Genomic DNA, 11735 nt, shown 5'->3' on the forward strand with positions numbered 1-11735 from the left:
GGGAAGGGAAGGGTGTTTGGGTGGTACCTGTTCATCTGAAGGCAACGGACAGGGGAAGGGTGTTTGGGTGGTACCTGTACATCTGAAGGCAACGGACAGGGGAAGGGTGTTTGGGTGGTACCTGTACATCTGAAGGCAACGGACAGGGGAAGGGTGTTTGGGTGGTACCTGTTCATCTGAAGGCAACGGACAGGAGAAGGGAAGGGTGTTTGGGTGGTACCTGTTCATCTGAAGGCAACGGACAGGGGAAGGGAAGGGTGTTTGGGTGGTACCTGTACATCTGAAGGCAACGGACAGGGAAGGGAAGGGTATTTGGGTGGTACCTGTTCATCTGAAGGCAACGGACAGGGAAGGGTGTTTGGGTGGTACCTGTACATCTGAAGGCAACGGACAGGGGAGGGTGTTTGGGTGTTTGGGTGGTACCTGTACATCTGAAGGCAACGGACAGGGGAAGGGTGTTTGGGTGGTACCTGTACATCTGAAGGCAACGGACAGGGGAAGGGAAGGGTGTTTGGGTGGTACCTGTACATCTGAAGGCAACGGACAGGGAAGGGTGTTTGGGTGGTACCTGTACATCTGAAGGCAACGGACAGGGGAAGGGAAGGGTGTTTGGGTGGTACCTGTACATCTGAAGGCAACGGACAGGGGAAGGGTGTTTGGGTGGTACCTGTTCATCTGAAGGCAACGGACAGGGGAAGGGAAGGGTGTTTGGGTGGTACCTGTACATCCGAAGGCAACGGACAGGGGAAGGGAAGGGTGTTTGGGTGGTACCTGTACATCTGAAGGCAACGGACAGGGGAAGGGTGTTTGGGTGGTACCTGTTCATCTGAAGGCAACGGACAGGGGAAGGGAAGGGTGTTTGGGTGGTACCTGTTCATCTGAAGGCAACGGACAGGGGAAGGGTGTTTGGGTGGTACCTGTACATCTGAAGGCAACGGACAGGGGAAGGGTGTTTGGGTGGTACCTGTACATCCGAAGGCAACGGACAGGGGAAGGGTGTTTGGGTGGTACCTGTTCATCTGAAGGCAACGGACAGGAGAAGGGAAGGGTGTTTGGGTGGTACCTGTTCATCTGAAGGCAACGGACAGGGGAAGGGAAGGGTGTTTGGGTGGTACCTGTACATCTGAAGGCAACGGACAGGGGAAGGGAAGGGTATTTGGGTGTTACCTGTTCATCTGAAGGCAACGGACAGGGGAAGGGTGTTTGGGTGGTACCTGTACATCTGAAGGCAACGGACAGGGGAGGGTGTTTGGGTGTTTGGGTGGTACCTGTACATCTGAAGGCAACGGACAGGGGAAGGGTGTTTGGGTGGTACCTGTACATCTGAAGGCAACGGACAGGGGAAGGGAAGGGTGTTTGGGTGGTACCTGTACATCTGAAGGCAACGGACAGGGGAAGGGTGTTTGGGTGGTACCTGTACATCTGAAGGCAACGGACAGGGGAAGGGAAGGGTGTTTGGGTGGTACCTGTACATCTGAAGGCAACGGACAGGGGAAGGGAAGGGTGTTTGGGTGGTACCTGTACATCTGAAGGCAACGGACAGGGGAAGGGAAGGGTGTTTGGGTGGTACCTGTACATCTGAAGGCAACGGACAGGGGAAGGGAAGGGTGTTTGGGTGGTACCTGTACATCTGAAGGCAACGGACAGGGGAAGGGTGTTTGGGTGGTACCTGTACATCTGAAGGCAACGGACAGGGGAAGGGTGTTTGGGTGGTACCTGTACATCTGAAGGCAACGGACAGGGGAAGGGAAGGGTGTTTGGGTGGTACCTGTACATCCGAAGGCAACGGACAGGGGAAGGGAAGGGTGTTTCGGTGGTACCTGTACATCTGAAGGCAACGGACAGGGGAAGGGAGGGGTGTTTGGGTGGTACCTGTACATCTGAAGGCAACGGACAGGGGAAGGGAAGGGTGTTTGGGTGGTACCTGTACATCTGAAGGCAACGGACAGGGGAAGGGAAGGGTGTTTGGGTGGTACCTGTACATCTGAAGGCAACGGACAGGGGAAGGGTGTTTGGGTGGTACCTGTTCATCTGAAGGCAACGGACAGGGGAAGGGAAGGGTGTTTGGGTGGTACCTGTTCATCTGAAGGCAACGGACAGGGGAAGGGTGTTTGGGTGGTACCTGTACATCTGAAGGCAACGGACAGGGGAAGGGTGTTTGGGTGGTACCTGTACATCCGAAGGCAACGGACAGGGGAAGGGTGTTTGGGTGGTACCTGTTCATCTGAAGGCAACGGACAGGAGAAGGGAAGGGTGTTTGGGTGGTACCTGTTCATCTGAAGGCAACGGACAGGGGAAGGGAAGGGTGTTTGGGTGGTACCTGTACATCTGAAGGCAACGGACAGGGGAAGGGAAGGGTATTTGGGTGGTACCTGTTCATCTGAAGGCAACGGACAGGGGAAGGGTGTTTGGGTGGTACCTGTACATCTGAAGGCAACGGACAGGGGAGGGTGTTTGGGTGTTTGGGTGGTACCTGTACATCTGAAGGCAACGGACAGGGGAAGGGTGTTTGGGTGGTACCTGTACATCTGAAGGCAACGGACAGGGGAAGGGAAGGGTGTTTGGGTGGTACCTGTACATCTGAAGGCAACGGACAGGGGAAGGGTGTTTGGGTGGTACCTGTACATCTGAAGGCAACGGACAGGGGAAGGGTGTTTGGGTGGTACCTGTACATCTGAAGGCAACGGACAGGGGAAGGGTGTTTGGGTGTTACCTGTACATCTGAAGGCAACGGACAGGGGAAGGGTGTTTGGGTGGTACCTGTACATCTGAAGGCAACGGACAGGGGAAGGGAAGGGTGTTTGGGTGGTACCTGTACATCTGAAGGCAACGGACAGGGGAAGGGTGTTTGGGTGGTACCTGTACATCTGAAGGCAACGGACAGGGGAAGGGAAGGGTGTTTGGGTGGTACCTGTACATCTGAAGGCAACGGACAGGGGAAGGGAAGGGTGTTTGGGTGGTACCTGTACATCTGAAGGCAACGGACAGGGGAAGGGAAGGGTGTTTGGGTGGTACCTGTACATCTGAAGGCAACGGACAGGGGAAGGGAAGGGTGTTTGGGTGGTACCTGTACATCTGAAGGCAACGGACAGGGGAAGGGAAGGGTATTTGGGTGGTACCTGTACATCTGAAGGCAACGGACAGGGGAAGGGAAGGGTATTTGGGTGGTACCTGTACATCCGAAGGCGACCACCCCAACAGAGAAGAGGTTGACGATGTAAGCCTGTCTGGTGGTGAAGGATTCCAACCACACATCAAACACGCTGACGAACACCAGAGGACTCAGAGCGAACAGGTAACCTGGTGGGGGAGGAGGAGGGTTGGTTTACTGTGTGGTATTAACAGGTAACCTGGTGGGGGAGGAGGGTTGGTTTACTGTGTGGTAATAACAGGTAAACTGGTGGGGGAGGAGGAGGGTTGGTTTACTGTGTGGTATTAACAGGTAACCTGGTGGGGGAGGAGGGTTGGTTTACTGTGTGGTAATAACAGGTAACCTGGTGGGGGAGGAGGAGGGTTGGTTTACTGTGTGGTAATAACAGGTAACCTGGTGGGGGAGGAGGAGGGTTGGTTTACTGTGTGGTAATAACAGGTAACCTGGTGGGGGAGGAGGAGGGTTGGTTTACTGTGTGGTAATAACAGGTAAACTGGTGGGGGAGGAGGAGGGTTGGTTTACTGTGTGGTATTAACAGGTAACCTGGTGGGGGAGGAGGGTTGGTTTACTGTGTGGTAATAACAGGTAACCTGGTGGGGGAGGAGGGTTGGTTTACTGTGTGGTAATAACAGGTAACCTGGTGGAGGAGGAGGAGGAGGGTTGGTTTACTGTGTGGTAATAACAGGTAACCTGGTGGGGGAGGAGGGTTGGTTTACTGTGTAGTAATAACAGGTAACCTGGTGGGGGAGGAGGGTCGGTTTACTGTGTGGTAATAACAGGTAACCTGGTGCGGGAGGAGGAGGGTTGGTTTACTGTGTGGTAATAGCAGGTAACCTGGTGGGGGAGGAGGAGGGTCGGTTTACTGTGTGGTATTAACAGGTAACCTGGTGGGGGAGGAGGGTTGGTTTACTGTGTGGTATTAACAGGTAACCTGGTGGGGGAGGAGGGTTGATTTACTGTGTGGTAATAACAGGTAACCTGGTGGGGGAGGAGGAGGGTTGGTTTACTGTGTGGTAATAACAGGTAACCTGGTGGGGGAGGAGGAGGGTCGGTTTACTGTGTAGTAATAACAGGTAACCTGGTGGGGGAGGAGGGTCGGTTTACTGTGTGGTAATAACAGGTAACCTGGTGCGGGAGGAGGAGGGTTGGTTTACTGTGTGGTAATAGCAGGTAACCTGGTGGGGAGGAGGAGGGTCGGTTTACTGTGTGGTATTAACAGGTAACCTGGTGGGGGGAGGAGGGTTGGTTTACTGTGTGGTATTAACAGGTAACCTGGTGGGGGAGGAGGGTTGGTTTACTGTGTGGTATTAACAGGTAACCTGGTGGGGGAGGAGGGTTGGTTTACTGTGTGGTAATAACAGGTAACCTGGTGGGGGAGGAGGTGGGTTGGTTTACTGTGTAGTAATAACAGGTAACCTGGTGGGGGAGGAGGGTTGGTTTACTGTGTGGTAATAACAGGTAACCTGGTGGAGGAGGAGGAGGGTTGGTTTACTGTGTGGTAATAACAGGTAACCTGGTGGGGGAGGAGGAGGGTTGGTTTACTGTGTGGTATTAACAGGTAACCTGGTGGGGGAGGAGGGTTGGTTTACTGTGTGGTAATAACAGGTAACCTGGTAGGGGAGGAGGGTTGGTTTACTGTGTGGTAATAACAGGTAACCTGGTGGGGGGGGGGTTGGTTTACTGTGTGGTAATAACAGGTAACCTGGTGGGGGAGGAGGGTTGGTTTACTGTGTGGTAATAACAGGTAACCTGGTGGGGGAGGAGGGTTGGTTTACTGTGTGGTAATAACAGGTAACCTGGTGGGGGAGGAGGAGGGTCGGTTTACTGTGTGGTAATAACAGGTAACCTGGTGGGGGAGGAGGGTTGGTTTACTGTGTGGTAATAACAGGTAACCTGGTGGAGGAGGAGGAGGGTTGGTTTACTGTGTGGTAATAACAGGTAACCTGGTGGGGGAGGAGGGGTTGGTTTACTGTGTAGTAATAACAGGTAACCTGGTGGGGGAGGAGGGTCGGTTTACTGTGTGGTAATAACAGGTAACCTGGTGCGGGAGGAGGAGGGTTGGTTTACTGTGTGGTAATAGCAGGTAACCTGGTGGGGAGGAGGAGGGTCGGTTTACTGTGTGGTAATAACAGGTAACCTGGTGGGGGAAGAGGAGGGTTGGTTTACTGTGTGGTATTAACAGGTAACCTGGTGGGGGAGGAGGGTTGGTTTACTGTGTGGTAATAACAGGTAACCTGGTGGGGGGAGGAGGGTTGGTTTACTGTGTGGTAATAACAGGTAACCTGGTGGGGGAGGAGGGTTGGTTTACTGTGTGGTAATAACAGGTAACCTGGTGGAGGAGGAGGAGGGTTGGTTTACTGTGTGGTAATAACAGGTAACCTGGTGGGGGAGGAGGGTTGGTTTACTGTGTAGTAATAACAGGTAACCTGGTGGGGGAGGAGGGTCGGTTTACTGTGTGGTAATAACAGGTAACCTGGTGCGGGAGGAGGAGGGTTGGTTTACTGTGTGGTAATAGCAGGTAACCTGGTGGGGGAGGAGGAGGGTCGGTTTACTGTGTGGTAATAACAGGTAACCTGGTGGGGGAAGAGGAGGGTTGGTTTACTGTGTGGTATTAACAGGTAACCTGGTGGGGGAGGAGGGTTGGTTTACTGTGTGGTAATAACAGGTAACCTGGTAGGGGAGGAGGGTTGGTTTACTGTGTGGTAATAACAGGTAACCTGGTGGGGGGTTGGTTTACTGTGTGGTAATAACAGGTAACCTGGTGGGGGAGGAGGGTTGGTTTACTGTGTGGTAATAACAGGTAACCTGGTGGGGGGGAGGAGGGTTGGTTTACTGTGTGGTAATAACAGGTAACCTGGTGGGGGGAGGAGGAGGGTTGGTTTACTGTGTGGTAATAACAGGTAACCTGGTGGGGGGAGGAGGGTTGGTTTACTGTGTGGTAATAACAGGTAACCTGGTGGAGGAGGAGGAGGGTTGGTTTACTGTGTGGTAATAACAGGTAACCTGGTGGGGGAGGAGGGTTGGTTTACTGTGTAGTAATAACAGGTAACCTGGTGGGGGAGGAGGGTTGGTTTACTGTGTGGTAATAACAGGTAACCTGGTGGGGGAGGAGGAGGGTTGGTTTACTGTGTGGTAATAGCAGGTAACCTGGTGGGGGAGGAGGAGGGTTGGTTTACTGTGTGGTAATAACAGGTAACCTGGTGGGGGAAGAGGAGGGTTGGTTTACTGTGTGGTATTAACAGGTAACCTGGTGGGGGAGGAGGGTTGGTTTACTGTGTGGTAATAACAGGTAACCTGGTGGGGGAGGAGGGTTGGTTTACTGTGTGGTAATAACAGGTAACCTGGTGGGGGAGGAGGGTTGGTTTACTGTGTGGTAATAACAGGTAACCTGGTGGAGGAGGAGGAGGGTTGGTTTACTGTGTGGTAATAACAGGTAACCTGGTGGGGGGAGGAGGGTTGGTTTACTGTGTAGTAATAACAGGTAACCTGGTGGGGGAGGAGGGTCGGTTTACTGTGTGGTAATAACAGGTAACCTGGTGCGGGAGGAGGAGGGTTGGTTTACTGTGTGGTAATAGCAGGTAACCTGGTGGGGGAGGAGGGTTGGTTGGTTTACTGTGTGGTAATAACAGGTAACCTGGTGGGGGGAGGAGGGTTGGTTTACTGTCTGGTAATAACAGGTAACCTGGTGGGGGAGGAGGGTTGGTTTACTGTCTGGTAATAACAGGTAACCTGGTGGGGAGGAGGAGGGTTGGTTTACTGTGTGGTAATAACAGGTAACCTGGTGGGGGAGGAGGAGGGTCGGGTTTACTGTGTGGTAATAACAGGTAACCTGGTGGGGGGAGGAGGGTTGGTTTACTGTGTGGTAATAGCAGGTAACCTGGTGGGGGGGAGGGTTGGTTTACTGTGTGGTATTAACAGGTAACCTGGTGGGGGAGGAGGGCTGGTTTACTGTGTGGTATTAACAGGTAACCTGGTGGGGGAGGAGGGTTGGTTTACTGTCTGGTAATAACAGGTAACCTGGTGGGGGAGGAGAGGGTCGCATTTACTGTGTGGTATTAACAGGTAACCTGGTGGGGGAGGAGGGTTGGTTTACTGTGTGGTATTAACAGGTAACCTGGTGGGGGAGGAGGGTCGGTTTACTGTGTGGTAATAACAGGTAACTCACCCACGGTGATTCGTGTGTGTAGACTGATCCTCTCCATAAGGATGTTGTTTAGTATGACTGCGACAAGAGCGACCACGATATACACCAGACTCATATCAAACACTATGGAGGATCCTACACACACACACACACACACACACACACACACACACACACACACACACACACACACACACACACACACACACACACACACACACACACAGAGAGAGAAAGCATTATAACACTGGGGTCGTCTGGCGGGCCAGACTGCTGTCTCTACAACAGCATTATAACACTGGGGTCGTCTGGTGGGCCAGACTGCTGTCTCTACAACAGCATTATAACACTGGGGTCGTCTGGTGGGCCAGACTGCTGTCTCTACAACAGCATTATAACACTGGGGTCGTCTGGAGGGCCAGACTGCTGTCTCTACAACAGCATTATAACACTGGGGTCATCTGGCGGGCCAGACTGCTGTCTCTACAACAGCATTATAACACTGGGGTCGTCTGGCGGTCCAGACTGCTGTCTCTACAACAGCATTATAACACTGGGGTCGTCTGGTGGGCCAGACTGCTGTCTCTACAACAGCATTATAACACTGGGGTCGTCTGGTGGGCCAGACTGCTGTCTCTACAACAGCATTATAACACTGGGGTCGTCTGGTGGGCCAGACTGCTGTCTCTACAACAGCATTATAACACTGGGGTCGTCTGGGTGGCCAGACTGCTGTCTCTACAACAGCATTATAACACTGGGGTCGTCTGGTGGGCCAGACTGCTGTCTCTACAACAGCATTATAACACTGGGGTCGCATTATAACACTGGGGTCGGGCCAGACTGCTGTCTCTACAACAGCATTATAACACTGGGGTACAACAGTCTGGTGGTCCAGACTGCTGTCTCTACAACAGCATTATAACACTGGGGTCGTCTGGTGGGCCAGACTGCTGTCTCTACAACAGCATTATAACACTGGGGTCGTCTGGCGGTCCAGACTGCTGTCTCTACAACAGCATTATAACACTGGGGTCGTCTGGTGGGCCAGACTGCTGTCTCTACAACAGCATTATAACACTGGGGTCGTCTGGCGGGCCAGACTGCTGTCTCTACAACAGCATTATAACACTGGGGTCGTCTGGCGGTCCAGACTGCTGTCTCTACAACAGCATTATAATTTCTGGGCTCTGTGTGTGTGTGTGTGTGCGTGTGCGTGTGCGTGTGTGCGCCTGCGTGCGTATGTGTGTGTTACCCTGGAACTTGTGGTGAAGGTAATCCACGTCGGTGATGAAGCTATTGTAGGGAAGCAGGAAGCCCACGCCAGCCAATAGCATCGCAAAGTAGATACCATGGTAACGGTCATCAGGGACTGGCTCCTCAAAGGCTGGCGGAGAGAGAGGAAGAGGGGGGAGAGAGAGAGGAGGAGAGAGGAAGAGGGGGAGAGAGAGAGGAGGAGAGAGAGAGAGGGGAGAGAGAAAGAGGGGGGGAGACTGCTGTCTCTACAACAGAGGGGGGAGAGTCTGAGAGGAGAGAGAGATGGGGAGAGAGAGAGGGGGAGAGAGAAAGAGGGGGAGAGGAAGAGGGGGAGAGATACAGAGAGAGAGAGTTAGAGAGAGAGGGGGGAGAGAGAGAAGAGGGGGGAGAGAGAGGGGGAGAGATACAGAGAGAGAGAGAGAGAGAGGGGAGAGATACAGAGAGAGGGGAGAGATAGAGAGAGGGGGAGAGACAGAGAGAGATAGAGAGAGAGGGGGAGAGATACAGAGAGAGGGGAGAGATACAGAGAGATGGGAGAGATACAGAGAGAGGGGGAGAGATACAGAGAGAGGGGGAGAGATACAGAGAGAGGGGGAGAGATACAGAGAGAGGGGGAGAGATACAGAGAGAGGGGGAGAGATACAGAGAGAGAGAAACAGTACAGTAATATCTAATGCTTGTGTTTCTGGCTCCAACAGTACAGCAATATATAATGCTTGTGTTTCTAGCTCCAACAGTACAGTAATATCTAATGCTTGTGTTTCTAGCTCCAACAGTCAGTAATATCTAATGCTTGTGTTTCTAGCTCCAACAGTACAGTAATATCTAATGCTTGTGTTTCTAGCTCCAACAGTACAGTAATATCTAATGCTTGTGTTTCTAGCTCCAACAGTCAGTAATATCTAATGCTTGTGTTCCTAGCTCCAACAGTACAGTAATATCTAACTAAATGCTTGTGTTTCTAGCTCCAACAGTACAGTAATATCTAATGCTTGTGTTTCTAGCTCCAACAGTCAGTAATATCTAATGCTTGTGTTTCTAGCTCCAACAGTACAGTAATATCTAATGCTTGTGTTTCTAGCTCCAACAGTACAGTAGTATCTAATGCTTGTGTTTCTAGCTCCAACAGTACAGTAATATCTAATGCTTGTGTTTCTAGCTCCAACAGTCAGTAATATCTAATGCTTGTGTTTCTAGCTCCAACAGTCAGTAATATCTAATGCTTGTGTTTCTAGCTCCAACAGTACAGTAGTATCTAATGCTTGTGTTTCTAGCTCCAACAGTCAGTAGTATCTAATGCTTGTGTTTCTAGCTCCAACAGTACAGTAATATATAATGCTTGTGTTTCTAGCTCCAACAGTACAGTAGTACCTAATGCTTGTGTTTCTAGCTCCAACAGTACAGTAATACCTAATGCTTGTGTTTCTAGCTCCAACAGTACAGTAATATCTAATGCTTGTGTTTCTAGCTCCAACAGTACAGTAGTATCTAATGCTTGTGTTTCTAGCTCCAACAGTACAGTAATATCTAATGCTTGTGTTTCTAGCTCCAACAGTGCAGTAGTATCTAATGCTTGTGTTTCTAGCTCCAACAGTACAGTAATATCTAATGCTTGTGTTTCTAGCTCCAACAGTACAGTAGTATCTAATGCTTGTGTTTCTAGCTCCAACAGTACAGTAATACCTAATGCTTGTGTTTCTAGTTAACAGTACAGTAATACCTAATGCTTGTGTTTCTAGCTCCAACAGTACAGTAATATCTAACTAAATGCTTGTGTTTCTAGCTCCAACAGTACAGTAATACCTAATGCTTGTGTTTCTAGCTCCAACAGTACAGTAATACCTAATGCTTGTGTTTCTAGCTCCAACAGTACAGTAATACCTAATACTTGTGTTTCTAGTTAACAGTACAGTAATATCTAATGCTTGTGTTTCTAGCTCCAACAGTGCAGTAGTATCTAATGCTTGTGTTTCTAGCTCCAACAGTGCAGTAGTATCTAATGCTTGTGTTTCTAGCTCCAACAGTACAGTAGTATCTAATGCTTGTGTTTCTAGCTCCAACAGTACAGTAATATCTAATGCTTGTGTTTCTAGCTCCAACAGTACAGTAGTATCTAATGCTTGTGTTTCTAGCTCCAACAGTACAGTAGTATCTAATGCTTGTGTTTCTAGCTCCAACAGTACAGTAGTATCTAATGCTTGTGTTTCTAGCTCCAACAGTACAGTAATATCTAATGCTTGTGTTTCTAGCTCCAACAGTACAGTAATATCTAATGCTTGTGTTTCTAGCTCCAACAGTACAGTAGTATAACTAAATGCTTGTGTTTCTAGCTCCAACAGTACAGTAATATATAATGCTTGTGTTTCTAGCTCCAACAGTACAGTAGTACCTAATGCTTGTGTTTCTAGCTCCAACAGTACAGTAATATCTAATGCTTGTGTTTCTAGCTCCAACAGTACAGTAATATCTAATGCTTGTGTTTCTAGCTCCAACAGTACAGTAAGTATCTAATGCTTGTGTTTCTAGCTCCAACAGTACAGTAATATCTAATGCTTGTGTTTCTAGCTCCAACAGTACAGTAATATCTAATGCTTGTGTTTCTAGCTCCAACAGTACAGTAATATCTAATGCTTGTGTTTCTAGCTCCAACAGTACAGTATATCTAATGCTTGTGTTTCTAGCTCCAACAGTACAGTAATATCTAATGCTTGTGTTTTCTAGCTCAACAGTACAGTAATATCTAATGCTTGTGTTTCTAGCTCCAACAGTACAGTAATATCTAAATGCTTGTGTTTCTAGCTCCAACAGTACAGTAATATCTAATGCTTGTGTTTCTAGCTCCAACAGTACAGTAATATCTAATGCTTGTGTTTCTAGCTCCAACAGTACAGTAATATCTAACTGCTTGTGTTTCTAGCTCCAACAGTACAGTAATATCTAATGCTTGTGTTTCTAACTCAACAGTCAGTAATATCTAATGCTTGTGTTTCTAAATAACTCCAACAGTACAGTAATATCTAATGCTTGTGTTTTTTCTAGCTCCAAGTCAGTTTCAGTAATATCTAATGCTTGTGTTTCTAGCTCCAACAGTCAGTGTAATATCTAATGCTTTAAAAGTTTCTAAAGCCCAACAGTCAGTAGTATCTAATGCTTGTGCTTTCAGTCTAACAGTACAGTAGTATC

The 11735-nt window shown here is 49.6% G+C and overlaps 1 protein-coding gene across 1 annotated transcript; it reads right to left on the reverse strand.

Annotated features, from left to right (window-relative positions):
* Window positions 1–3171: 3171 nt before the first annotated feature.
* Window positions 3172–8712, reverse strand: LOC124029733 (equilibrative nucleoside transporter 4-like; the record flags this gene model as incomplete). Its single annotated transcript, XM_046341339.1, has 3 exons — window positions 8551–8712; window positions 7317–7430; window positions 3172–3300 (listed from the first exon to the last, which is right to left on the reverse strand). Coding segments are annotated over exons 1-3 (325 nt in total), but the record flags the coding sequence as incomplete, so codon positions are not given.
* Window positions 8713–11735: the final 3023 nt, after the last annotated feature.

This window comes from Oncorhynchus gorbuscha, unplaced genomic scaffold (assembly GCF_021184085.1).
Source record: "Oncorhynchus gorbuscha isolate QuinsamMale2020 ecotype Even-year unplaced genomic scaffold, OgorEven_v1.0 Un_scaffold_7459, whole genome shotgun sequence".
Classification (NCBI taxonomy): Eukaryota; Metazoa; Chordata; class Actinopteri; order Salmoniformes; family Salmonidae; genus Oncorhynchus; species Oncorhynchus gorbuscha.